At 46.7% G+C, this 27,821-nt stretch overlaps 1 protein-coding gene across 5 annotated transcripts in view; it reads right to left on the bottom strand.

Annotated features, from left to right (window-relative positions):
* OPA1 (OPA1 mitochondrial dynamin like GTPase) overlaps window positions 1-27,821 on the bottom strand; it is a 58,303-nt gene that overhangs the window by 26,049 nt on the left and 4,433 nt on the right. For 2 of the 5 annotated variants that reach the window (XM_081862207.1, XM_081862206.1), the window contains exons 2-19: window positions 27,160-27,478; window positions 24,953-25,049; window positions 23,045-23,152; window positions 22,003-22,056; window positions 20,920-20,987; window positions 16,136-16,249; window positions 11,309-11,362; window positions 10,264-10,368; window positions 9,786-9,872; window positions 8,875-8,988; window positions 8,658-8,738; window positions 7,889-7,963; window positions 7,652-7,723; window positions 5,983-6,082; window positions 3,978-4,108; window positions 2,723-2,795; window positions 2,535-2,607; window positions 675-790 (exon numbers count right to left, since the gene is read on the bottom strand). In XM_081862207.1, the coding sequence (XP_081718333.1) occupies window positions 675-790; window positions 2,535-2,607; window positions 2,723-2,795; window positions 3,978-4,108; window positions 5,983-6,082; window positions 7,652-7,723; window positions 7,889-7,963; window positions 8,658-8,738; window positions 8,875-8,988; window positions 9,786-9,872; window positions 10,264-10,368; window positions 11,309-11,362; window positions 16,136-16,249; window positions 20,920-20,987; window positions 22,003-22,056; window positions 23,045-23,152; window positions 24,953-25,049; window positions 27,160-27,478 (1,841 nt within the window). The remainder of the gene's footprint in view (window positions 1-674; window positions 791-2,534; window positions 2,608-2,722; window positions 2,796-3,977; window positions 4,109-5,982; window positions 6,083-7,651; window positions 7,724-7,888; window positions 7,964-8,657; window positions 8,739-8,874; window positions 8,989-9,785; window positions 9,873-10,263; window positions 10,369-11,308; window positions 11,363-16,135; window positions 16,250-20,919; window positions 20,988-22,002; window positions 22,057-23,044; window positions 23,153-24,952; window positions 25,050-27,159; window positions 27,479-27,821) is intronic. The other 3 variants (XM_081862209.1, XM_081862208.1, XM_081862210.1) reach the window with 3 other exon arrangements.

Genomic DNA, 27,821 nt, shown 5'->3' with positions numbered 1-27,821 from the left:
CCTCCTCTAGGCAGGGCGGGGAGAAGCCAGGAGGGAGGGAGGGAGGAGGCGCAGCCGCTGCTGCCGTGTGAGGGAAAGAACACGCGCGCTGGCGATCCACGGGGCCCGGACTGTCCACAGGCCGGATCCAGAAGGCAATTGGGCCTGATCCGGCCCTTGGGCCTTAGTTTGCCTGCCCGTGCTCTAGACAATGCATTTCCTCCCTGGATGCAGAACACTGCCCACACCTGACGTTTCATCCAACTCTAACAATGCACATGGCATATTAAAGAACCAACCCCCCAGCACACGTTTTGCCTTCGTACAGAGAGGCAAGTGCATTCCGACACGTGGATCCTGCCTGTCAACGGTGTGTCACTCGCAAACTGCTGCACACCTTAAAATGTTTGCAGAGCACAGATTTCTATTGATTGCATACAATTTATACGCAAACTTCAAAGCAGTTTACAAAATCGGTAAAACAATAAAATTGTCAGTAAGGAAAAATAACCACCATTCAAAACTTTCAAAAAGTTAAAATGACAACAGACTAACATTCCAAGTTTTTTGGATGTCCAGAAAGCTGTTTCCAGTAAGAATCCTGAGGGGGCCCCAGCAATACTCCCCAGATCCAGGGGAATCAGACACCAGGACAAGAGACGGACTCCTCAGTCCAAGGCCAGCGCAACCGTTACCTTTGAAAGCGTCCGCCTGCTGCTCCACAGACTCTCGCACCATTTTCCAAAAACAGTCCGACACGGCAAGGCTGAGGTTCCGCGTGGTCACCTGGTGGGCCTTCAGCATGCAGTTCCTGGAAGGGACACGACAGAGACACCAACACTGGGGCGGAGTTGCGAGCCAGAGAACACCTTCCCCAACAAAAAAATTAAAGAAGCAAACGCGGGGGAAAGGGGGGAAACTGGTAGTGGTCCTGGGGTGGGGGGGAATCACATTGTAGTCCACACCTCAAAATACACCAGAGTAGACAGTCCCATTTCACAAATGTTTGAAGTTTTATCGCTTATTATTATTATTCTGTTGGGAGCCGCCCAGAGTGGCTGGGGAAACCCAACCAGATAGACGGGGTATAAATAATAAACATCATTATCATCCTTATCCTTATCATTATTATTATTACTATTCTTAGTAGTAGTTGTTGTGATTCCTGCATTGAAGGGGGTTCAACTAGGTCAGGGGTCAGCAAACTTTTTCAGCAGGGGGCCGGTCCACTGTCCCTCAGACCTTGTGGGGGCCCGGACTATATATTTTTTTTGGGGGGGGGACACTGAACAATCCCTATGCCCCACAAATAACCCAGAGATGCATTTTAAATAAAAGGACACATTCCACTCATGTAAAAACACGCTGATTCCGGGACCGTCCACGGGTCGGATTGAGAAGGCGACTGGGCCAGATCTGGCCCCCGGGCCTTAGGTTGCCTACCCATGGAGTAGGTGATCCTGGGTGCCCAAGTCTGCAATTCTATGGTTTTCCTCTGGAGCCAAGAGACTGTATAATTTCATTTAGGAAGGAGGACCTTGTGAGACATCAGAAACAGGGATCCACACATTGGTGGCTCCCGGGCCCCTGCAGTTCCCCCAAGATGGAGAAGGGGCATATAGCCCCCCAGTTTCACTGTGCAAAGCTGGGGATGATGCCCACCCCATATCCCCCCATTAGCTCCAAACTGGGGCTCATCCTACGGTCCAGAGAAAGGAGGGCTGCTGACCACAGGGCGTGAATTTGAGAAGCCTGCCCAGAACTAACGGAAAGACGGGCAGAGCGTAGAAGCACATTCTGCGCTCCTGTCCTGTGGCAGGATGGAATTTCTCAGCCAGAATGAAGCTCCAGCCCTAAAGCACAAGGACTAAGGACTAAGGGAGCACACACAGAAGGACCTGGCACAGGGCTGGACCTTAAAGGCAAAGTCCATTCACCTGCGGTTGTATCCAGTGGTAGCTTTGCATTAATGGAAGTCATTTGCGCTCATGCAAAGGCCACGTGCCCCGGTTTCTGCTGATCTCTGCTACCTACTGAAGTTCTCTGCACTTTATCCCACACTGCTACCAAGAGTCCCTGAACCTCAGGGGGCAGCTTTCCGGGAAACAAAGTGTTTTCCATTAACACAAAGCCATTGCTTGGATATAACCGTGTTAGGTTTTCCTATGAATTATCTTCAGGTCCAAATCCCTCCGGGAATGTTGCACACAACCACTGCATACCTCCAGATCAGAGGCTGGGAGTTTCTGGATTATTCCCGAGGCATTTCCACTGGGCTCTCGCTCAGGATTAACCCCGCACGTGACATTTCTGAGGGCTGAAAGGCCCCCATTTTGGTGACGAAAGCTTCCACAAGCTCATCAGGGAAGTCACGTGGAGTCGGAAAGTCTTTCAGGATGGCCCGTTCAAAGCAACCCCTCAGGCGATCACACTCTGCTTCTTGACAAACCATTTCAGCCTTTGTTTCACATAACCCACCCCCTAAAGCCTGCACTGGCCACTGGCACTAAAACCAGCAAGAGGCACTTCAAAAAGAAGAACAAATATTGGCATACTTGAGTAGTTTGGAGTTTTGGAAAAATTCCTCTTCGTACTCTTTAATAGATTCAATACTTTCGCAGTTATTTCCTAGAGGGAGCCGGGTTGGGGGGCAGGGGGAGAGGGAGAGAGAGGAAAACACTCAGCATGGTCCAGCGTATGCACTGTGCCTCCACCCGCTGGCCCAATGCAAAGCTAGGATTACCTTTTCCTGTGACGACTGCAAAATACCCAAGAGCCTTCATTGGGAAGAGCTTGCCTTCAATTATCTGCTGGATCTGTGAAAATGGGAAAGCAGCAAAGCTGATCTCGTAGGAGTTCTCAGCTTTCCTTTACTCAAACAGTGAAAGAAGATACAAAATAGGAAAAAGCGGCCAGCTTTTTTTGGGGGGGGGGCGTCCTAGCCTGACAAAAGCCATGAAAGCCAGTCCTGAATCAAGTTCTGGGGCTTTAAAAACCCTCTGCAACAGCCCAGCGCTGATGCATGCTTTAACTATCTGCAGAGTGGTTTAAAAATAAGGAGCATGCTCTTTTGTAAAAGGAGCAATTATAACACTCTTACGCACACAAAAACCTGAGAACATTTAAATATTGGACTATCTCCCAGATAGCAACTTTTCTCGTAAGCTATAACTGTTTTTATCAAAGAAAAAGGAAGAAACCGTTCCACATACACACTCCTGGGGGGGCTGGGGGAGCCCATAAAAGTTTGCTGACTTCAGAAAGCAAGCTTTCCTGGTGCCGCAGTCAGAGAAAAGCCTGGACAAAACCCTCGGCCTTCTCAGTTGTGGCCCCAACCCTCTGGGACTGCCCCCCCCCCAATGCTCAGCCCATTCAGAAGCAAGTGCAGTGGATTTTAAGCACCTCCCAGAGACTCACCTGTCTACAGGGGCCCTTTCTGGCTCGTGCATCACTGCGGTGATGTATTTTATGTCTGATATAGAAGTAACTTTAAATTGTAATTTCATATAATTTTATGTAAACCACGTAGGGATTCTAAGTATTAAGAATTATAACATGACTAGAAAGAGACGCCGACTAATCATTAAGAAGAACTTTCTGATATTAAGAGCTGCTCAACAGTGGAATGGACTCCCTCAGAAGGTTGTGGACTCTTTTCAACAGAGGCTGGGTGGCCATCTCTCACGGGTTGTTTAGTTGTGATTCCTGCTTTGCATAAGTTTTGACTAGATGACCCCTGGAGTCGCTTTCTCTAAATATTTTCGATCAATCAAATCAATCCGGAAGCAAAAATCAGAGTCACGCAGTGTCTGCAGAGCAAACCTGACACCTTTGAGAACAGAAGCCATCTAATGACTCCCAACAGCTCTGGGAATCAAGTTGTGAAAATAAGAAGTCCCTTTGGGATCTTCCAGCAGAAGTCTCTCTTCTTGCCCTCCCGGAGTCCCTGTCAGAATCTGCTGGACACAATCATTCCTCCACACCCTCCTCTTCCTCACCCTGCTTGGACTGGCCACGTTTTTCTCAGCGAGGTCCACTTTTGTCAGAACAAAGATTGTCCTCTTGCCCTGAGGGTCCATTTGGCTGACCAAGTCAGTGACAATGCTGCGCTCGGCGTCCACAGACCCATCTGGAAACGAAGCAGATTGGCCATAACTTCGCAGAACATGCAAAGTGTTTTCAGCAACGAGGCAGGAGCTGAACAACTCATTTGAAGTCGAAATAAATAAAAAAAATGTCCAGTAGCACCTTAGAGACCAACTAAGTTTGTTCTGGGAATAAGTTTTCGTGTGCATGCACACTTCTTCAGATACACGGAAACAGAAGTCACCAGACCCTTATACAGTGGCACCTCTGGACGCAAACCGTTCTGGAGCCCTGTTTACATCCAGAAGTGAACACAACCTGCGTCTCCACATGCTGCGTTTTGCTGCTTCTGTGCATTACGTCATTTTGAGCATCTGCGCATGCGCGAGCGGCGAAACCTGGAAGTAATGCATTCCATTACTTCCGGGTCGCCGTGGATCGCAACCCAAAAACGCTCAACCTGAAGCAACTTTAACCCAAGGTATGACTGTATATGAGGGACGCGGGTGGTGCTGTGGGTTAAAACACTGAGTCTGGCCACCCGGGAAGAATGGCAGATGAAGGTGATGGACTATATGGAAATGGCGGAAATCACTGGCAGAATCCGAGACCAGGGAGAAGAGTTGGTGGAGGAAGATTGGAAGAAATTTAAAGACTATTTACAGAAACATTATAAAATTAATGAATGTTAGAAGGATGTTGGAATGAAGTTATGTGGTTTTAGCAGAAATGTTATAAGGGTTTAGGAAAAAATAAACTGTTAATTGGTGAAAGGAGGGAAAGTAAAGTTACATCATATTGAGATAAATCACAGAACAAAAATAGGAAAACATGGAAAGGATTTGCTGAAATAGTTAACCGAATTAGAATACAAAAAAGGGAGGTGTGAGGAGGTCAAGGAAACAAGCAAATGAAAGATAAGTTATGGGAAGATTAGTTGTGGGTTTTTTTTCTTTTCTTTTTTTTCTTATTGTGATGTGTTGTTTTGTTTTTGTTTAATATGGTGTTATTACTTTTACTTTTGCTTTTTGTAACCCTTAAAATTTTTAATAAATATTATTTTAAAAAATAATAATAAAACACTGAGTCTGGGACTTGCCGATCAGAAGGTCGGCGGTTCGAATCCCCACAATAGTGTGAGCTCCCGTTGCTCGGTCCCTGCTCCTGCCCACCTAGCAGTTTGAAAGCACATCAAAGTGCAAGTAGATAAATAGGTACCGCTCCGGCGGGAAGGTAAACGGCGTTTCCGTGCGCTGCTCTGGTTCACCAGAAGCGGCTTAGTCATGCTGGTCACATGACCCAGAAGCTGTATGCCGGCTCCCTCAGCCAGTAAAGCGAGATGAGCACCGCAACCCCAGAGTCGGTCACAACTGGACCTAATGGTCAGGGGTCCCTTTACCTTTACCTTTCATGACTGTATATAGTGGGAGGGTGGGGTGGGGTTTTTCTCAGAACGGTAGTAGGAGATGGGTGATTGGCTCAATGGGTATGGTAAACCTGTAAACAGTCTTTAACAGTCGTCAACAGGTTTACAAACTTTGTTGGTCTCTAAGATGCTATTGGACAATTTTAATTTTTTAAATTTATTTCGACTGCGTCAGATCAACATGGCTACCACCTGAATCTAAACTCATTTGAAGGTAAGAGCTAAATCCAGAACATGCCCGGTGGCTCAACTTGGGGCCCCAGAAAGCACAACTGATTAACAGAGTCCCAAAGCCAGAAAAAAGAAGAGGCGGCCAGCTAATTCCATTGCTCTGCCCTGCCCTGCCCTCCACAACCCCAACCCCAAAGAAGGCGAGGTCTGTGCTCACAAACAAGTCTCCCAAGAAGCAGAGGGAACGACGGGTGACATTGCAGGGATTCATTAACCAAGACACAAGGACATTCCAGTTGCTCTCCAACCTCCTCCTTTACCTTGAATGCAAAGGATGATGGCGTTGGGATTCTGCATGTAGGCTTTGCTGATGCTGAAGATCGTCTCCTTTGTGTCTGGGGCCATCCCTGACGTCACCGTCTGGGGAAAGAGGTCAGGACGGGCAGGAAAAGAGCAACAGGTGATGTCAAAGAACTGGGAGGAAGCAGATGGATCAGATATCCCTGGCAGGTGCATGCCCAGCTTTTTTAAAAAAGCTATCCTTGGAAGGAGATTCCACAGCATCTCTCGGCAGCTGATTTCAAGCACTATAATCTATAAATTATACTATTATCTATAAATATGAGCCAAGCATTTCCCCAGCTCCATGGTTATTAGGAGAAATTGGGGCCAACCAGGCAGCTGATGATAGTGGATGAACACATCTATAGTTATAGTTTTTCAGTGTCCAGGACAGCTGTCTCCCAGCTCCATCTGGTACGCAGGCTGAGACCCTATCTGCCTGTGGACTGCCTCGCCAGAGTGGTGCATGCTCTAGTTATCTTCTGCTTGGACTTCTGCAACTATAAGGTGATCCAGAAACTGCAACTAATCCAGAATGCAGCAGCTAGACTGGTGACTGGGAATGGCCGTCGGGACCATATAACACCAGTCTTAAAGAATATGCACTGGCTCCCAGTACATTTCCGAGCACAATTCAAAATGTTGGTGCTGACTTTTAAAGCCCTAAACGGCCTTGGTCCTGTATACTTGAAGGAGCATCTCCACCTCCATCGTTCAGCCCGGATACTGAGGTCCAGCTCCGAGGGCCTTCTGGCGGTTCCTTCACCACGAGAAGCGAAGTTACAGGGAACCAGGCAGAGCGCCTTCTCGGTGGTGGTGCCCATCCTGTGGAACACCCTCCCGTCAGATGTCAAGGAAAGAAACAACTATATGACTTTTAAAAGACATCTGAAGGCAGCCCTGTTTAGGGAAGTTTTTAATGTTTGATGCATTACAGTATTTTAATATTTTGTTGGAAGCCGCCCAGAGTGGCTGGGGAAGCTCAGCCAGATGGGCGGGTTATAAATAAAATAATAATAATAATAGTAGTAGTAGTAGTAGTAGTAGTAGTAGTAATAATATTAATAAACTTATTATTATTACAGATAGGTAGCCGTGTTGGTCTGCCATGGTCAAAACAAAATAAAAAAATTCCTTCCAGTAGCACCTTAAAGACCAACTGAGTTAGTTCTAGGTATGAGCTTTCGTGTGCATGCACACTTCTTCAGATACACACTGTGTATCTGAAGAAGTGTGCATGCACACGAAAGCTCATACCTAGAACTAACTCAGTTGGTCTTTAAGGTGCTACTGGAAGGAATTTTCTTCTTATTATTATTATTACTACTACTATTATTAAATCACAATTAGTAATAAGGCTGGGAAAGGAGTGTACAGATGATAAAACAAATCATATCAAAACTAAATGCAAAAAAAAAAGATTGCAAAAAATTCCACCTCCCACCAACCTTCCTGTAAAGACATGTTCACTCTGCACCAAAATTCAGTTAAGCACATTGTCAGGTGGGCGATTCCAAAGTGAAGGCGCCACCACTGAGAAGCCTCTGCCTAGAGTCCCAGGTGGACCCAGGAGCCTGGGAAAAGCCCACCGCAGCCCATCTCAAAGGAACGGGGAGGATCAGAGGAGGAGGAGCATTGTCTACTCACGCTAATGACACCTGGCAAATCCACCAGCACCATCCTTTGCAGGCCAGGACCCTTAACGCTGAGGGAGATGGTCTGCAAAAGGAAACAAGGAAGAGCGATTTCCACGTCAGGGAGCCTCCTTTGTAAAGAAAAGGACTACGTAGAAAACAATGCTCAGGGCGCCCCACAAGCCATTTCTGGGTGGGGAGCCAAGGGAGCTCTGGGACCAGCGGGAAGAAGTCAGCAGCCAGGCCTCACCTCAGTGCTGACGGTGCAGCCGTCACTCACGCTCTTCCTCATCCTGATCTCAATCTCATTCCTCAAGGCTGCCAGCTGTTTAAGCACAATCAGAGGTCACAACCAGAAACCAGGCACAGCGAGGAAATTTAAGGACTATTTGAATAAATATTGTAATATAAAAAATTAGAAAATACTTGAAAGAAACAAATAGGCCTAGGATTAAACTAAGTTATAATTAAATAAATGGGATTCAGAATGTTAAGAAAAGTGAATAAGATGGACTATAACTGGAAACTGTTTTAGTTTAATAATGATATTGGAAAGCTGTTTGTAGGAAAATGGTTTTTCAATCCATCCTGGCGTGAGACTGATTATTTCTGATGACGAGCAGGCCCTCGTCAGCTGTTACTTTTAACTACAAGGAAACTCAGAAGGGAGGGACTTGAGGAAGTCAACCAAGATGTTTAAAAGGCTGGATTTGTGAAGAATTAAGTTTCTTGTTATTGTTGATCTGTTTATTGTTCCTCCCCCCCTTCTTTCTTTCTGTTTTTGTGTGTCATTCTGCTTTGTGGTTTGTGTTATCATTGTGGAAAATCTAATAAAAATCTATAAAAAAAGAAAGAAACCAGGCACAGCACAATTTCAACAGGTGTCCAGTTCTATTTTCTTCATTTTAACAGGGAAAGGAATGTTCAAGACACATGTCTATCTCGCCCCCAACGAAAGTGATCAGGTGTACAATGCAAACCATTTCCACGGCTGCAAAAAGTTATTTCTTCCAACTTACATCCTCCTCCTTGGTTAGATCAAACTCTCGAGAGCTGTCCTTGAACATGGCCACGTGGTGGGGACCTTCGCTGAGGGTGACCTAGTGGACCAAGGGAGAAACAGCAGCAGGTAGCAATTAACACAAAAACCCTTGAAGCAAGTTTCACGAGAGTCACACAAGGAGGGTGACGGATGCCTTTTGTGCCTCCAACACTTGCTAAATTCAGTGTTCTCACCTTAACGGGCGAACGAGTCATCATTTCCCCAGAGCCTCGAGGGAAGATCCGGGCTTGAGCGATCATCTCCAGCACACTGGTTTTGCCAGCGCTCTGATCTCCAACCACTACAACCTTAAAGGGAAACATTTGAATCACCAGCTTTTAACCAAAACTCATGGGCCACCCACCCTCGATCCGTGACAAAGTGCACTTTTTACCAGGCTACTCCAAACTAAATATCAGGAATTGGCTTCCTTAGTTGTTTGTACCTACAGGACCGCCTCTCCTGGCATGCCCTGTGGAGGATCTTAAGGTCCACAAATAACAACACTTTGGAGGTCCAAAGCAGTCTCAGCTAGGGCCAGGGCCTTTTCAGTACTGGCCCCGACTTGGTGGAACGCTCTGTCACAAGAGATTAGGGCCCCGCAGGACTTGACATCTTTCCGCAGGGCCTGCAAGACAGAGCTGTTTTGCCTGGCCTTTGGTTTGGGACTCGGTCTGACCCTTATGTTTCCCTCCCCTTATGGTCTTGTTTTATCAGCTACTTTAAAATGAGGCTGCATTTTAAATTGCATTTTAACCTGTATTTAAAATTAGGGTCCCCCCCTCTCCTTCCCCCTATTATGTTTTTACTGTGATTTTATTGGTGTTAGCCGCCCTGAGCCTGGCTCTGGCCGGGGAGGGCGGGGTATAAATAATTTTTATTATTATTGTTGTTGTTGTTGGGGGGAAGCTTTTCAGAAGATCCCATTGTATTTATAGAAAATGTAGAAACTAGTTACTTTTTACTTAAGATGTCCCCAAATCAAGCAAAACGTTGCCCATCTACTGTTAAAAAACAACAACACATGTGGCTGAACTGGAGGGCATTAAGCTATGCCAGCCTTTATTGCAAATGTGAAATGGTTGAACACTGATCGCTAACTTACCCGAGGTAAATGATCATGGGTATTATAGCTGGCATCGTAATCCGACAGAGTATCCAGGACTTCAGAATACATGTCAATCAAAGATTTCTAAGAACCAAAGAATGAAAGAAAGAAAGCTAATTTGAACGGTGCCCAAAGCATCAGAAAGGCTTCTGGTAGCACCGAAAACCAAGTGTCTGTTTGCTCTCCTATCCCTGCAGCTTAATCTACGAGACCAATAATGGCAGGGCAGGCTGTGTCTTACACTGGAACCAGGATAGGACATCAGGATAGGATCACAGAATCCAAACTGGCATTTCCCTTAAGAAGGAGCACCAATCACTCCAGGGAATGGCTTTATTTATTTTTTATTCACAAAAATTACTGCTGAAAGGGGTAAGCACAGATGAGCAAAGATGAAATAGAAGGCCCGTAACTGGGGAAACTGGGGAGGTTTTGTGCAAGTTTTGCATGCGGGGGGGGGGGGAGGAGGGGATACCTTCAGCTTCCTCTGGTGGATGCCTTTGTCATCTTTCTGCAAGACAATCTTCCTGAGCTCTTTGTTCTCCTTCTCTAAACGCTCAAGCATCCGTTGATATTTCAACTGCAAAACAATAATGAAACTTTGAAAACTGGGGGGTAGGGAGTCAGGGTAAGAGGGGAGCATGAAGGCAAAGGAAAGGAGACTCAGTGCTAACAGGGCCCTGCTCTCTTGAACCAAATCTGCCCTGGCAGCATAGTTACATCACCACCACCATCATCAAATAAACGAACTGCTTAATGAAGAAGAGAAGAAGAAGAGTTTGGATTCGATATCCCGCTTTATCACTACCATGGGGAGTCTCAAAGCGGCTCACATTCTCCTTTCCCTTCCTCCCCCACAACAAACACTCTGTGGGGTGAGTGGGGCTGAGAGACTTCAGAGAAGTGGGACTGGTCCAAGGTCCCCCAGCAGCTGCATGTGGAGGAGCGGAGACGCGAACCCAGTTCCCCAGATTACGAGTCCACCGCTCCGAACCACTACACCACACTGGTTCTCTGACCTAATGAAATGTAATAGAACAAATTTGAATCAACTGATGAAATTCAACAGAAAGCATGGCATCCTTGGCTGAAATCATAAGCGCAGTCACTTAAGGAAGGATTCTGACTGAATTCAGCAGAAACAGACCAGCATTAAAACTGGGCTGATAGAATGGCTGATACAATGGAAAAAATGGGGGTGGGGGGATGAAAAGATTTGGGAAGGTCTTTTCAACTTGAATAATGGAATTTGCACACTCGCACAACATCATTTGGAGTCTGAAACGCCTCTTCTCTCAGGTCACATCCCCATGAATGACGCAAACGGGTGGCACACACACAGAGTTGCGCCATCCACCTTTTGTTTGTTTCACTTTTAAATAGTATACCCCCCCCCAAGTCCTTCAATATGGGGCCTGGTTGACATCAAAGCTCTGGAAATTAATGAATTTGCAGTGAGTCAGACCCAATTCCTTTGCTCCGTGTGAATTATGACTGTAACACCAGCAAGGCCACCCTACCTGAGTGCGCAGGAGTTCTTCTTGCAGCTGATCTACCTTTTCTTTGTCAGAAACCTGCAAGAGGCACAAGCATAAATGTCTTGGGATTATTTTATGTTCAGGAGACAAAAAAAGAACCTCCAATCAAGTTTTCTTTCTCAAAGCAAGAGAAAGAAACTCGGGTAGGGGAGAGAGAAGCATCTCTTTAATTCAAGTAACTTGAGATAATGGCTGGTACACTCACTCACCCCTTTATAAAGAAAAGCCAACACTTCTTCCTATCACCTTACAACCCCATAATGTTACTTGGCAAGGCAGCCTCAGGTGCAGTCTTCGTTAAATCATCATTCTAGACGCCCCAAGCACAGGGTTATTTGCTGAAGCCCCTTGGAACTTGGCGGGTCTCCTATGTGCGCTGATGCCCAGCGGTGGGAGGCATGTGCCAGGATAAGTAAAGACCCAGGAGTTTGGGAACAGCTTTCGGCTGCCAGGCTTTGCTCCATGAACTTCACAGACCACTAACGCCCAGGGTCAACTGGGTCTTGCAGTGAACTGTTCTAGTGTGGCAAAGCCTTCTGTTCAATTCTACATATGCAAAGAGATTTTTAGAGCTGGTTTTTATATATAAAAAAATGGCAGTCAAGGCCATAAACAACTTTGCTGTTGTCAAGATGGAAAAGTGCCTGCTTTGAAACATCCCAACTGCCACCCAGCACATGAGAACAGAGAAGACACTGATGTGAGTGGCTCTGGCTCCCACCAAGAGATGCTAGACATGGCTAGCGACACGCTTCCCTGCAGATGGGCTGGAGGCCCAGCCTCTCATCTCAAAGAAGGCCAGCACTTGCCAGCAGGCCTTAGGGCTGGCTGTTCTCCCAAGGGGCAGCCAGAAGCCCTCCTTGGAAACAGGAAGCAACTTATAACCACGATTTGAGCATGTAAAAGGTCCGGTCTTAATGACCAAGAAGAAACAAAAAACATGAACAGCTTCCACTGGCAACTAATAGGCTTGCCTGAGCGCACTCAAACAAACCCGGAATGGGTGGATTTCCTGCTTCAAGAACTGTGTTTCTTAGGTGCACGAGAAAACAAACTGTGGTGGCTAACACCCCAGAGGACAGGATCACACTTCAAAACGACCTTGACAGATTAGAGAACTGGGCCAAAACAAACAAGATGAATTTTAACAGGGAGAAATGTAAAGTATTGCACTTGGGCAAAAAAAAATGAGATGCACAAATACAAGATGGGAGACACCTGGCTTGAGAGCAGTACATGTGAAAAGGATCTAGGAGTCTTGGTTGACCACAAACTTGACATGAGCCAACAGTGTGACGCGGCAGCTAAAAAAGCCAATGCAATTCTGGGCTGCATCAATAGGAGTATAGCATCTAGATCAAGGGAAGTAATAGTGCCACTGTATTCTGCTCTGGTCAGACCTCACCTGGAGTACTGTGTCCAGTTCTGGGCACCACAGTTCAAGAAGGACACTGACAAACTGGAACGTGTCCAGAGGAGGGCAACCAAAATGGTCAAAGGCCTGGAAACGATGCCTTATGAGGAACGGCTAAGGGAGCTGGGCATGTTTAGCCTGGAGAAGAGGAGGTTAAGGGGTGATATGATAGCCATGTTCAAATATATAAAAGGATGTCACATAGAGGAGGGAGAAAGGTTGTTTTCTGCTGCTCCAGAGAAGCGGACACAGAGCAATGGTTCCAAACTACAAGAAAGAAGATTCCACCTAAACATTAGGAAGAACTTCCTGACAGTAAGAGCTGTTCGACAGTGGAATTTGCTGCCAAGGAGTGTGGTGGAGTCTCCTTCTTTGGAGGTCTTTAAGCAGAGGCTTGACAACCATATGTCAGGAGTGCTCTGATGGTGTTTCCTGCTTGGCAGGGGGTTGGACTCGATGGCCCTTGTGGTCTCTTCCAACTCTAGGATTCTATGATTCTAGTGAAATCTTGCACGTTTAATTTGCTCTCATATAATCTCTCTCACGCACACATGCATGGGCACACCTCTGAGCGTGAATTTTTTTGGGGGGCGGGCGCTCCTTTTCCCTTTGGAATCTGAACACAAAGCAGAGATGGGCTCACACTGCCTTTTATTGAGCTGCCTACTTGTGACCCTGGAGCTTTCACTTGTGTGTGTGTGTTACATGAAGGGACCTGACTTTTGTTTGACAACTTCTGAGAGAAGGAGCTGGAATCCTCCCATTCTAACTTATTTGCCAAACACTGCAGGTGATAAAAGAAGCAGGCACACGGGACCCAGAGAGGCTGGGGATGCACGTTTTTAGATTCTCAGTTGATTGTCCTTTACGAAAACAAGGAAAGAAGCAGCCACTGACACGCCCACCAGACGTGTCATCTATTATCTAAATAGCGAGGGCTGGGGAGGGAAGCGGAGGTGTCTGGGGGTACCAGGAGCAGAGAGCAGGAACGGCACACAGCAGAGGGGCCAACCGCAGGATCCTGCTCGTTCCATCACTGCTTGTGCAGGACACGTGCTTTGTGCCTCGTGGCTGCTATCACATTTTCAGTAGCTCCTGCCAACACCATGGGCAGGCTGGCCACAATCCACGGCTCTGCAGGGCTCTCCGCTACATGCAGACCTCTATGCAACGGAGAACGTTTCTCCGTGCTGAAGCCAGAGCCAGCTTTGTACACACAGCGGGACATGCAAAGCTGTTCCCAACAGCCGAGCGAAAAGGCCAGCACACTCTCCCTGCCCCAAAGCCAAGGAAAAGCCTGAGCAGACGCCACTCTAGGGCAGAGTGGAACAAGCAGGATTCTGAGGCACTGGTCCAAACGCAAGCAAGCCCAGGCGCTCCTGGTTTCTGAAGACATTTCTGCTTCTAGCAGTTCCCCATTTCTACAGCTGCTCCTCGACTTCACAGGATTTGGTCCCCACTTGCCAGTAGTGTGTTGTGTCTATAATGGGCTCTGTTTCACAGGGCCATTGCTCAAATTTGCAGTTGCTCTACCATGAACGGATATCTGTCAACTCGCTCACAAGCAGAGGAGTTATGTCCCACATCGGTCATATAAACCAGCAAGCCCATCGCAGCCCCTACTTAAAAGCTGCCCGAAGCATTTTCCCTACTCAAAATTATGATCAAGAAGAGTGTGAGGAGGAGAGCTGTGCTGGATCGGACCAAAAAGGGTCTCTCTTACTTCCAGCAGGGGCCAACCAGGTGCATCCAGGGAGCTCATAAAAGCATCAGCCTCCCCTTTGTTTCCAGCGCTGGGGATTCAGAGAGAGAGATAGGCAGGGACCGTCTCCCTTGATAGAGCCATTTGACAATGGGCCCTCCCCCCTCCGCCATGGGTGCTGGAGCTGTGATTCCTGCACTGCCTAAGCAGGGTGGATTTGATTTAAATCATGATTTAAATCACTAGTCAGTAAGACTTGATTTATATCATTTTTTTACAGACTCATTCTTGCTGGTATAATCTTAATATTTACAAGCAGATGAAGGTTTGGTTTTTGGAATAATAAATTTTCAGAGTAGTTTTTACAATTATATCAAAAAGTACTGATTTGGTTATACTATTAGAAATAAATAGACAGATAATTATTAAATTACTGTGAGGTTTAATAAGTTAACTGTTTATATTTGGACAACTTTTCTGCTGTACATTACTGGAAGGAGAAAATTAATCATTTCAATAACAATTTAAACAATTTATTTAACTAAAACAATAACAGATAGGTAGCCGTGTTGGTCTGCCATGGTCAAAACAAAATAAAAAAATTCCTTCCAGTAGCACCTTAAAGACCAACTGAGTTAGTTCTAGGTATGAGCTTTCGTGTGCATGCACACTTCTTCAGATACACTGAAACAGAAGTTTCCAGACCCTTCTATACAGTGAGAAGGTGGGGAGGGGTATTACTCAGAAGGGTGGTGGGAATGGGAGATTGGCAGATAGCTGTGATGAGCCTGTTGACGACTCTTAACGACTGCAATAGGTCTTTTCCTGTAAGACCTATTGCAGTCGTTAAGAGTCGTCAACAGGCTCATCACAGCTATCTGCCAATCACCCAATACCCCTCCCCACCTTCTCACTATATAGAAGGGTCCGGTGACTTCTGTTTCAGTGTATCTGAAGAAGTGTGCATGCACACGAAAGCTCATACCTAGAACTAACTCAGTTGGTCTTTAAGGTGCTACTGGAAGGAATTTTTTTATTTTGTTTTAAAACAATAACGTTATAGAATATGTATCCATGTTTGTTAACTGGTGTGGTTAAACAATTAAAAAAATACACAACTTAGACTGAGTTTTAGCACACAATTAAAACTGAAAATAAATCCTTATTTCCTGATGAATAGCCTTTGGACTATAATGTAACTTAGGTAGAAAACTATCTTTAGAAAGATTTTTCCTCCAAAAGCATTTTATTTTAAAAATCTGATTAAATTTTTAAAAATATATCGGATTTTTTTTTTTAAAAAAACAACACATTGATTTTTAGCCACCCTGCGCCCGAGGTTGGGCTAGATGACCCTCAGTGTCCCTTTCAGCTCTATGAGGCTATGAATATTCAGGTAAAAGTTAGTAGAACAAGTTAGTGGGGTTCCAGAAACAAAATTAAGTGCAGATCTTTCCCACGGCGAACATCAGTTTTGATCACAGCATTAAAACCCCAGAAATCAGCATGCTGAAAGACAGTGCTATGAGAAAACTTTCACAGACAAGGAACTGCTGCAAGATCACTGCCAGGGCCCACAACCAGAGTCGAATCAAGGATTCATTGGTTGGTATCTAATCACAGCGTCCGATCGAGATGGATTGGATTAGATTAGAACCGATTTTGGGGAGGGGGAGTGCCTTTCAGTCATCACCTTTCGCTTCTGCTGGGAGGAGCCTGGGCCCAATTGGTCAGTGGCTCTGCGCGCCTCCTCCTCTTCGTGCTGCTGGATTTGCCGCTGCAAGAGAATGAGCTCGCCCAGAAGACCCTGCCGCAAGTTTACAACGAGGAGGAGAAGGGAGAAAAATATGGAGGTGAGGGGAGCGATAATGGTCAACCAAAGGGTGCAACACAAAGGCAGGCGGGGGCACGGAAAAGGGGGGGGGCTCACACAGACACAAAAAGAGAGGAACAGAAATCGAGGCGCCACAGCTGCTGCTTCCTAGGGAGATTTAGGGCCCCCGTCAGACGTCCTTTTTATTGTGCATCCATGGCGATTCATGCTCACGATGCTATCAGGGAGGTTATACTGCTTCAGCTGCAACCGGCGCCTGTCCTGCAGTTTGCTGCGAAAAATGTCCTATTCCTGCATCCACGACGTGCAGCTGCAAACGCCCACAATGAAAGAGCAGCCTGGGGGGGGGGCTCAGAATTAAAGTTACAGATGTTTTAAACAGTGTTGTCAAGACACAGGTGCTTTGAAGGGACAACTGTCACTGGAATGGAGGAAGCTGCTGCCTTGTGCCAACTCTGAGCATTGGTCCATCTAGTTTAGTATTGTCTACACAGACTGGCAGCAGCTCTCCAGGGCTTCAGGCAGAGGAGATACCCAGCCAAAATTGGAGATGCCAGAGATTAAAGCTGGCAGATGCTCACCACTGAGCTCCAGCCTGTCCCCTTGTCCCCAGGGCTGCTTAGGGAAATAGGCAACATCCAAGCCACAAGAAAACGGGGGTTGTCTGAAGAGCTTTTTAAAACCCCAGAAGCCAAGAAGCTGTGGAATAACAAGGAAAGCGAATCTTACTTGGGAAGATCATGCCTTCAGAATGAAACTGAAGTACACACATCAGGATACCAATTCAGCTATGCCACAAATGTGTACAGTTGCAACTGAACAACTGACCCAATATTGCAAAAAAAGTAGTAATAATGTCATTTCTCTGAACTCTCTTAAACAGCCTAGAAAACTACTTTAGGGTGGGGACACAGCACACACATGCACAGACACAAGAAGGTACACATGAAATCAAAATGCACTCTCCTGGGAGATGCATTTTGCAAACACAAACACAACAGGCCTGAAACGAGAAGCCTTAAGAAACAAAGTTCCCAGATCCTTGCTATACTCCCCCAAAAAGGTCAGTCGTGTTAGCAGTCTTCTACAACTAAGTGGCTCTGTATCTTGGCGGCTGCTCTGAACGAGAACCTGCCTTCCGTTAGGACACCCTTGTTGACGAAAAATAAGCCAAATGTCACAGCACCACACTGTTTTGTGCATAGCCCTTTCGTCAAATTCCATCACTGGCAACCTGCATCGGGAGGAGATCCTGGAGCAGCCTCAAGGAAGCGGAGCAAGCAAGAGTGACTTGGGTGGGTGGGCAGAGTCAAGGCTGCGGGTTTGTTCAAAGGACGCAGGTCAGTTAAGCAGCCTTCGTAAGATGCCAAGGGAAGTGCTGGGGATCATGCGGCAGGACAGACCCAGGCAAGCGTTCACTTGAGGTGAATGTGCTATTCTTTTTTAAGCCGTATATCAACTGCCTACAGCCATATGTGGCATCTCAGAGTCCAGCTCAAATTTGTTTTGGAAAGAACGCTTTTAATCTTCATAAGCTTGCAGGAGGTCTTTGCCAGCCTATTGGCCACTCCTGAAAATTCCCACAATGCTTAAGTTTGCTGCAAGCATCACACTAGTGAGAGACTTCTATGGTTCCAGGAGGAATTGATGCTTGCTCAAGGCTTCTTCTAAATTTCTCCCTGACTTTCTCTGCTTCTGTAGTGGAAAGTATCAGGCTCTCCTGAAAACTGGGAAACTACAACAGTTGACCCCTGCAAACAGTTGTAGTGCGTAGACAAAAATGATGCAGTTTCACCTGTGAAAAACTGGTGATGCCACAGGAACAAATAAACAATTTCTAAGAAAAAAAGCAAGGGGGGGGGCTACGAAAAGGTAGAATGAAAACCGGCACAGCTTCTTGGCCACGCGACACCATCTCTCAGGCCTTTCAAAGCACTGGTGGCCTTATTTTAGCTGCAGGGCCAAAGAGAAGGCAAAGAGTGATCATTTTGGAACACAAACCCAAATGCAGTTTCCCACACAGATCAGGAGTACAATCCAGAAGGAGGTAGGTGTGCCCTTGGGACTGCGATTCCTGCATTCCAGGGGGTTTGGTGAGATGATCCTTGATGTGATGCTCTGACCCAGCCATTCCCACCCGGATGAAACACAGTTTAGTTTCCCTAGGAAGCACTCGGCATTTCCCTTCGCCTTGGAAAGAAGAAAACGTCTCCACAATCTCTCTAGCAGCAAATTTAAGGGTCTCTACTCAACTACTGAGGGACGTGGGTGGTGCTGTGGGTTAAACCATGGAGCCTAGGACTTGCCGATCAGAAGGTTGGTAGTTTGAATCCCTGCGACGGGGTGAGCTTCCGTTGCTCGGTCCCTAGCAGTTTGAAAGCACATCAAAGTGCACATCAATAGGTACGGCTCCGGCGGGAAGGTTTCCGTGCGCTGCTCTGGTTCGCCAGAAGTGGCTTAGTCATGCTGGCCACATGACTCGGAAGCTGTACGCTGGCTCCCTCGGCCAACAAAGCAAGATGAGTGCCGCAACCCCAGAGTCGGTCACGACTGGACCTAATGGTCAGGGGTCCCTTTACTTTTACCTTTTACTCAACTACTTGGATAAGGCAAGTAGTTGCGATGACTGTTTACTATCTCTAATACTGGAGGCTGCCCAGCTCTAAATGGCACTTGCTGGGAATCACAAGGGCGTTGCTGCTGCCCTCGGGTCCTGCTTGGGGGATCCTGCCCTGGACACCTGGATGGCACTATGAGAACAGGAGGGTGGACTAGATGGGCCCCCTCTGGCCTAATCCCGCAGCTGCACGGCTCTTCCTGCGCATGGATCTGTGCAGGTAGCCTTGTTTCATAAGAGACTGTAGAAACTCAAGAGGGATTTTTGCTCTCTCCTCTTGCTGGTACTGCCACTTGGACACATCACTTGAATTTATGGAAAATTTGACTCTCTGGTGGACTGCTGTGCCAGAGCAAATTCTTCTAAGCAGCCTTTCCGACTGACTAACGTTGCTTGCGTAACCCATCTCCTTGGCCATTTTAAGATCCCAATGCCAGGAAAATGTATAGATAAATTTTCATTAAAAAGGTCTTCAGAGTAGCTTACGAAAACTAAACAAAATCCAGATAAAAAGACCAATATACATATGCCCATGAATGAATAGAGAGCAACTAAAAATCCAACATCACAGCAACCAAGTCTCATCAGCAAAAGCAGGCCTGCTCTTCCTCACAGGCACACAGAATATCAGCAGAGGCAGCCTGCAAAAAGGCGTGTGCGGGTTTCGTGTGTGCTTGCTTGCCTGCCTGCCTGCAGATGGGCTGGCTTCTTTTGCCTTCCAAAAGTATTGCATAACGGCACACACACTAGAGTCACATCGCTCCTGCTTTTCCTACAGAGTACCTCTTGCCCCGACAGCTCAGTGCTAAGACACTGTGGGGAAACGGTAACCAAGGCAACCCCCAACCCCAGAACTAAGTAAAAGGTATTTGGGCTATTTGCTAATTTGACGAGAGAGGATGATGCGGAAACAAACAGGCTACTCCACATTAACAGGCCTTGATGAAGAGTGGAAACAGCCACGCTCACCCTCCCAGGGTCTAGGCCACGGGGTGCAGTGGTTAGAGTGCTGGACCAGGACATGGGAGAGCAGGGTGGTTCAAATCCCTCCTCAGCCGTGAGGTTCACTGGGTGACCTTGGGCCAGTCCCAGCCCCCCAGCCTATCCTAAACCACACAGTTACTGCCTGGGAGCCTCAATTACGAGAGGGCTACTGCACTAATGTTTTGCTTGCAGGCTTCCCATAAGCATCTGCTTGGCTGCTGCAAGAAAAGAAATCTGGACTGGATGAGCCTTTGGTCTGATCTAGCAGGCCTCACCGTATGATTGTATCAGGGCTCAAGTTGCTGCTGGAACCTGTTCATGCTGAAACTGCTTGAGTCTTGCCTCTCTCACTCCATGCCACTGGGATAATGAAGACTGGCAAGCAAGGCCATCCCTGTGACTCCACCTAGGCGGCAAGGCCAAACAGCAAAGATCGCTCCCTTTGGAAGCTTGCCTGAGCTTGAGCATTTTCTAGGAGTGCTGAAAGATCCGCACTGCATTGGCCAGCATTTAATAACACGGGTAAAGCAGGTGGGGATTAATTTTGGTGCATCCACAATGCTTAGTATTTTAGTTGGGCATTTCACCTTGCCAGTTTTATTGTTGTGTTTCTAAAAGATGGCTATCAACCTGAGAATGGAGCACGTTAGAAAATGAGACACACAAGTCAATGCACTTCTGGTTGGGCTGCACATGACTAGCTAGAAATTTAAAGCAGTAGTTCTCTTAACTCCGGGAGACTCCTTTTGACAACGTGGGAAGTCTTGGTTTAAACACTGAAGGTTGGAAATTGCTCCATACACCAAGTCTGCCCAGGCCCGAGTTTTCAAAGCAGACGCGTCCCACTGATTTCTGACTTGACTAATGCGTTGGCCTGCAGAAGCTGCTGGACTTTGACTTCCGTCAGGGTCAGCGGCCACACGGCCAATGGTGTCGGGGTGGAGATAGGAGCTGCAGTCCAGCTACATATTTCCTACCCCTGGCCTGCAATTTCCTTACGCTTGTTTGCCACAGAGGTGAGCAGTTCTCCTTCCAAGCTTACCTTCTTGTATTGTTTCTCAGCTTCACATCCCTGTTCCGTAGCTCGGAAAGCCGTGTCCCCGGGAGAACCTGAGAAGAAAGAGGAAGGACTCACATCACGTGGCACATGTCACAAGAAGAACAAAGGCTCTTAATGCAAGTCTGTTCTTTCTCTCCCTGGTACACAAGAATCTGCCCCCCCCCCCATACACACATGGAGAGATCTAAAGCAGGGGTCAGCAAACCTTTTCAGCCGTGGGTCGGTCCACTGTCCCTCAGACCTTGTGGGGGGCTGGACTATATTGGGGGGGGGGGATGAACGAATTCCTATGCCCCACAAATAACCCAGAGGTGCATTTTAAATGAAAGGACACATTCTACTCATGTAAAAACACCAGGCAGGCCCCACAAATAACCCAGAGATGCATTTTAAATTAAAGGACACATTCTACTCATGTAGAAACATGCTGATTCCCGGACCATCCGTGGGCCGGATTTAGAAGGCGACTGGGCCGGATCCGGCCCCCGGGCCTTAGTTTGCCTACACATGATCTAAAGCAAGGCTTGCTTGTTTGCTGGGGGAAGTGAAAATGCAGTACAACAGAGAGAACACAGAGGTCACTGCAGTCACCCTCAGCTATATTCACAGGAAGTATCTCTGCTGATGGAGCAGGAATTCACTGCCAGGCTAGTGTGACGTGCTCAACATTCAGGAAGGCAGGCGGGTGGGGGGGTGTCAGACATGCTCCTCACTGTGGCAGGGGAAGGGACTGCCAGTCTGTCAATGGATGCAGCAAAAGGTTTTCCTTTATGCAAACAACTGAAAGTTTTAAAAGGAAGGGTGCACATGAAGCACTGATCTTCCGCTCTCCCTCAGGAACTGTTTGCACAAGTTGAAAAACAGAACTATTATGAAAAGCAGCCATATTACCTAGCAGACCAGCTTCACGGCATTCTCAAATCATAAAACTTAAAAGTATCCCATTGTAACTGACGAAACGCCCTTCTACACTTGCCAGGTTTTCCCCCCTTTGCATTGCATTTAGCTTTTTTTTAGATGGGGAGGAATGTTAAGGGGCAGGTAAAAAAAGTGCTTTTTACACACCTAATAACAGAAGTAGATCAGAAGCTCCTATGACTTCACTAATCAAATTGTAACCTGTGGAAAACCAGCAAAAAAAGGGGAAATAAAAATTATAAATACAAACAAATGGCAAAGCAAATGTGAGACGTTTCCGTCTCAGACACTGCGAGGGCCAGACAGACAGAATGGCAAACTTACCAAACGTGGCAGGCCAACGGATACTAAATAATGATCTCAGGGCCAGTTGTAAGAAATAGCAAGCAGTGAGTAGTAAGGAATGAGATAGGTTTTAGGTTATGCTATGCTTCTAATAGGTTGTGTTATATTCTGGATTATGTATGTTTTAATAGATTATGTCTGAATAGGATGAGAGTGTTGGAGATACGTGCAAATGTGTATGTGAATCCGGTCTTGGGTGTTTGATTTTCGTTGTTGTGTATACTGTGTATATATGGACAATGGCAATAAATTTATCTACAGGCAGGTGGGTTGAGAATGATTCACAATGAAGTGAAAATTACAATAGACTTTTTTCTAAAAAAAATCTAAAAGCACATAGGAGGATCTCATCTACTTGTCATTAGTTTCCAAGTACGTCCCTGACATTCATCCCACTCTCTGGGCAAAGAGCAATCTGCTCAGGGAGGGCAAATACTGATGAAAGGAGGCAGAGAGAGGCCGCTGCCCGCTTCCTGGCAAGTTGTAGCCCCACAACGGCAGAAGCCTCCAAGTCCCTAAACCAAGAAGGTGCTGGTGACAGAGGCAGGGCCCTCTTAAGCATTAGCAAAGGCTCAGTACCATGGAAACGGCTGCTGCAGATGTGATAATCTCGGAGGAAGGAGGGAGGACTGCAGGGCCCTGAAAATGTCCAGCAGCCACCACTAAACCAGAGGAGCCCTTTGCCCATGCATGGCAATATGTTCAGATGCTCACGTTTGCATAAATGCCCAAACCGCCCGGGGGGAGGAACTGGGCACTGCAAAGCAAGCATTCAGGCCAACACTGCTTAAGTCACCAGAAAGGGCAGGCTTGTATAACTCAACCAGATGAAAAATTCCCTTACCAGGTGTGAGGAAACCCGACAGTGATCTGAGGCTCTCTCCAATCTTGTCGAAATCAGGCAGCAGCTTAGCGAGGTCTTCTGAATCAGGAAGAGCTTTTGTAAGTTTTTCTAGGAAAAGCAAAGGGAAAGTTAGCCCCCCTTGGGGTTGTTTTAGGTAAAAAGAACAGCCTGCCATTTCCCTAGCTGGGGAGTGGCTAGGGAAACCCGGCCAGATGGGCAGGGTATAAATATAAATTATTATTATTAAATTATTACTAGCTTTAACCTGGACAGTTATGTTCAGAATTTCTTAATGGCTATTTATATACTTTGGCAAGCTCTACAGCAGAAGATTTCTAAACGTGTTTCATAAATGAAACACCATACCTTCCCGAGATACAGGAAGTCCTCTGAACACATACAGAAGTCAGAATCCTATCAACCTTTAATGGGGCCCAGTCAGCTTTGAGATATAACAATTCAGACGGAAGCACCTCACTATTTTTAACGTATCCTGTGCAACTCGTTTTATGAATGAGAAACTGTAGCTGAGAGATGGTGTTGGCTTCAGAGGGGCTACACTGTTGAACCCAGACCTCCTGGGACCCAAATATAAGAACCGTGCCAACAGAGCTGGAAGAATTATCTTGTTCCTGAAGGAGTTACAGACTTAGCCTGGCCCCTGCACCAGCAAGGATGGCCTTGTTTCTAAGCAGATGGCAGTGAATCAGAAATTTCTGCTCCTTATACTTCTTGTGCAAAACAGAAAACATGCTTATCAGTGACACAGTAGGCTGAAACCCCAGAACCCTGGGAGCAAGGTGTTAACTTCTGGGGAAACTCTGGTTTCCTGGCAAACTGCTTCAGAGCAGGAGGGCGGCAAGAACCTGGGGAGACCAGCAGGAAGCTGGCTGCAAGCAACGAGCCATCAGGAAGAGGAGGAGGAAGTCTCTCAGGCTGGTAAGTATAAATTCTCCTGGGCCAGCACTGCAAACATTTTAAGGGAACCAGTTCTGTGCTACAGTTAAGGCAGGTCCAGCTCTGCTGCAAAGGCTGACTCCATGACTCTGATACCAGAGCCTAGGAAGCGTTTATAGCAATGTTGTCGTCTTCTTCTTCTTCTTCTTCTTCTTCTTCTTCTTCAATCCCTCGTAGCCGAGTCAGATTGTCTCCCATAAACATGGTTTTAACAGTGAGTCCGTAAGTGACTGTGGAGGCCAATTCTGGATCCACACATCCTTCCACAGGGGGGGACATTGGTTTCCGGGCAGGAGTTGATCACGGTGAGGGTTTGCCAAGTGTACCTTCCTCTTAGCACGTTTCTTCCTTATGTACTGAGTTTGAGTGTCTTCAAAGCCCATGACACCTTTGGTCAAGGCTGTTCTCCAACTGGAGCGCTTGCAGGCCAGTGTTTCCCAATTGTCAGTGTTTCTACTACATTTTTAAAGATTTGCCTTAATACAATGGTGCTACTCCCAGTCCAGCAAGAAGGAGCCCACCTCCCATGCCAGGCCAAGGCTCCAAACCAAACGGTCATCTGTTATCTCAATCTGCTTTTGTTATGGCCTCCCCCCACCCTCAGCTGCACTCTTGAAAAGCCATCCATGCTTTTGTACTATTTAACAATACACCACTTGATTGTTAAAAACCCCCGCAAAGTGGTACACAAAAACAATATTTTTTTTAATTGGATGGGATTTCATTGTTTTACTGCTGGAGTATATCCTTTAGTATGAGCCACACAGAGATTTGGAGAGAGTAAAATAAATAATATCAGGGAATATCATGCAATAAAAACGTTTTGATTTCTGAAATGTATTTTTTTTAAATCCCCAGAAGAAAGGAATAATGCCTGTCCCTCTGTATAAACGATTATCAAAGCTCCGCAACAACTTGGCATTAGAGGAAAAATGAAAAGCCGGCACCAACCGAAGTCAACGTATTCATCAAGTTCCCATATGAAGTCAGGAATAATCCACTTGTACTCGGTGAGATCAGGCACCATCTCCTTCCATTGGTCATATGTCTAAATGAGAAGTGAGAAAAACATCAATAAACTTTTGCATTAGCTACTACGATGACTAGAACAAAACTGCAAGTCTGCAGGGTACAAGACTATTCCTTCCTCCAGCCTTCTGACTGAATAACAGAATTGGAATGGGACCCTGGCGGTCATCTAGTCCCACCCCCTGCAATGCAGGAATCTCAACTGAAGCATCCCTGACAGATGGCCACCCAAGCTCTGCTTGAAAACCTCCAAGGAAGGTGAACCCACCACCTTCCAAGAGAGTCCATCCCAAACAGAATGTTCTCCCTAATGTTTAGTCAGAATACCCTGCCTTGTCATATGTATCCAAATCAATGGGTTGCATTTATGTTTTTAAAAAGTAATTTGTCAGCACCAGGTCCTTTTTCAAGTTGCCCTTTGAGTCTGGGAACTTCACATGCAAATTGGACAGGAGATGCCTTTGATCAGGACAAGGGCCAACGAAGAGCCCCAGGCGGGCGCTGATCTCACAGGCTCCACCTCTGTTTCGCTGACTAGCTTATCACTGAGCTCCATATGATCAGTGCTTCTCCTCCTCCTCACCTAAGGCTGAGTAAGACCACCTGGCTGGCCCTGCCTTTCTCGCGGTTGAAACTATAGCAGCAGCAGCAGCAGCTGCCTAGAGGTTGCCAGCCTTTGGGTAGACATCCATCTGCTCCTTGTGAGAAGAAAACCAGTCAAACCAAGCTGTGCCTTTTTGCCCCTGGTGAGGAATCTCCTTCCCAGAGGGGTTCTCTCTGCTCAGCAGCTCTCCCCAATAATCTACTTTGCAAATTACTGTGTGTTTGAACTGCTAATAATTGTAGATTGGAGTGTGTTTGCTTTACTGATAAGTTAATGTGCATAATACAACCATATTGTTTTGCTAACAGAAATGCTAGATTTCCAGTGCTTTGGTACTGCTGTGAGTAACTATGAGCTGTGTTGCAGAAGAAACATAATACAGGCAGCTAGAATTCATAGGTGAAAGAGCCCTGACGGCACAGTGAGGCAGACGCACAAGTAGAATAGGACAGCTCATAGCCCTCGAAAGATCTTTGCCCTCCTGTAATTTGCAAATCATCTCATCAGCCACAATAACCACCTGGGGATAAGAACCATAATCGGCTTATCCAGCTGCTTTAATCCTGAGCTTTGTCTGTTTCAGGGAGTATAATTGGGAGAGAGAATAAAAAACTTCCTCCTTTCCAACTTCAACCTCTGCACATCTTTCATGATTCCACCACCATCAAAACCAAGTTGCTCCTTGCAGCTCATCTCAAACTAGGAGATGCCACTACAGCTTGGAGCAGGAGGCAAGGGGGCTTCTCCTTCCAGAAAGTAGCAGCAACACTCCAGAGGATTTCTCCACTTCTACCGATGCTTCACATGCAGGAAAGGGAAGAAAGGGTAAACTTAGGTCTCCAGCTGTTTCTGAACTACAATTCCCAACATCCCTGACCACTGCTCCTGCTAGCTAGAGATGATGGGAGTTGTAGTCCAAAAAACAGCTGGCAACCCAAGTTTGGGAAACACTGATCTAGAGGCCTGGAGCAAGGAGAGCCCCCAGGAAAAGAAAGGGGCTGGCATAAATTTGATGAGGGTTGGAGTAAAGGCTGGGGCTTTCCCACACTGAAAAGCAACCCTATTCCACTCACGGATCTGAAGGAATATCAGCTAGGAATTTGGTAACTCTTTCATTGTCCTTTTGCACCATTTGCATAAGACTTTGTTAGCAAGATGACAACCCACTTCCTAGATCAGGGCCAATCTTGGGGTTCCAACCTGGCCAAGGGTTCCACTGTTACTCAACCACAGGCAACTTCCCTTGACAGTCCAAGGGTTCTTGCACGGCTGTCAGCAACTGAGCCGAACTGCTCAACTGCACCTGTGACAAAGGCACTCCCTGAAGGCACTTTAAAAAATCCTGCCAGAGTCTGTCACTAAGGTGGCTGATCTTACTTTCCATGAAGCAACCTCCGTGCCTTAGATCAACAACTGTGTACTGTCCATCCCCAAACCTTTAGTTCTTCAGACAATGAGTCTAGAGTCACTGTGCCAACACACCGTACGGATGGCACAGACCAGTCACTACTCCAGAGCTAAGTACCTTTTTGGCTGTGTAGCCACCGCCCACAGCAGATCCTAAGACGAGATAGCGAAGCTTTAGAAGCCTGGAAGCCACTCTGGCTAGCCAAAAGGTCCTGTGGGGTTGGGATCCATGCTTTACAAGGAGGAGTTTGCTGCTGCGCAAGGGAAGGTGATTAAGAGCAGAGAACGGCTGCACTGAGATCCGTAACGGCAGCCTTTGAAATCTGGAAAGAGGGTGGCGGGAATGATGAATACTCCGGGAAACGAGATGCAGTTTCTGCAGCGGCGACTTCCCTCTGACTCCATAGGTCCCATTTGCTAGGTGTTGACAGACAACGCTGAAGGAGAAGACAAAGAACTTATTTGCACGTGCAACGCTGTTCCAGCCTTAATCAAGATTCTAATCTCCCACCCGCAGAACTACTCAAAACAGACTCTGCACATCAGCATCCCATTCTTCTGAGCACCCCCCCCCAGCTGTCCCTGAACCACCAGCTGCTGACTCCCAAAAAGTAGCACAAGATTTTCAGTAGCAGGTTGCAAGGCGGGGGGGGGGGGGGAGGGAGTATTGGGAACGGAGCAAAGGGCAAGGCTTGCTGCACCAACACATAACTACGTGGGATTGTGGAAATTGCTCTCTCTGCTGAGGGTCTCCTCAGCATCCTTCACATGAGCACAGAT

The sequence above is a fragment of the Podarcis erhardii genome, assembly GCF_964252035.2.
Source record: "Podarcis erhardii genome assembly, chromosome: 5".
NCBI classification, from domain to species: Eukaryota; Metazoa; Chordata; class Lepidosauria; order Squamata; family Lacertidae; genus Podarcis; species Podarcis erhardii.
The sequence above is the reverse complement of the archived record's forward strand: the minus strand, read 5'-3'. Positions and strand labels throughout refer to the sequence as shown.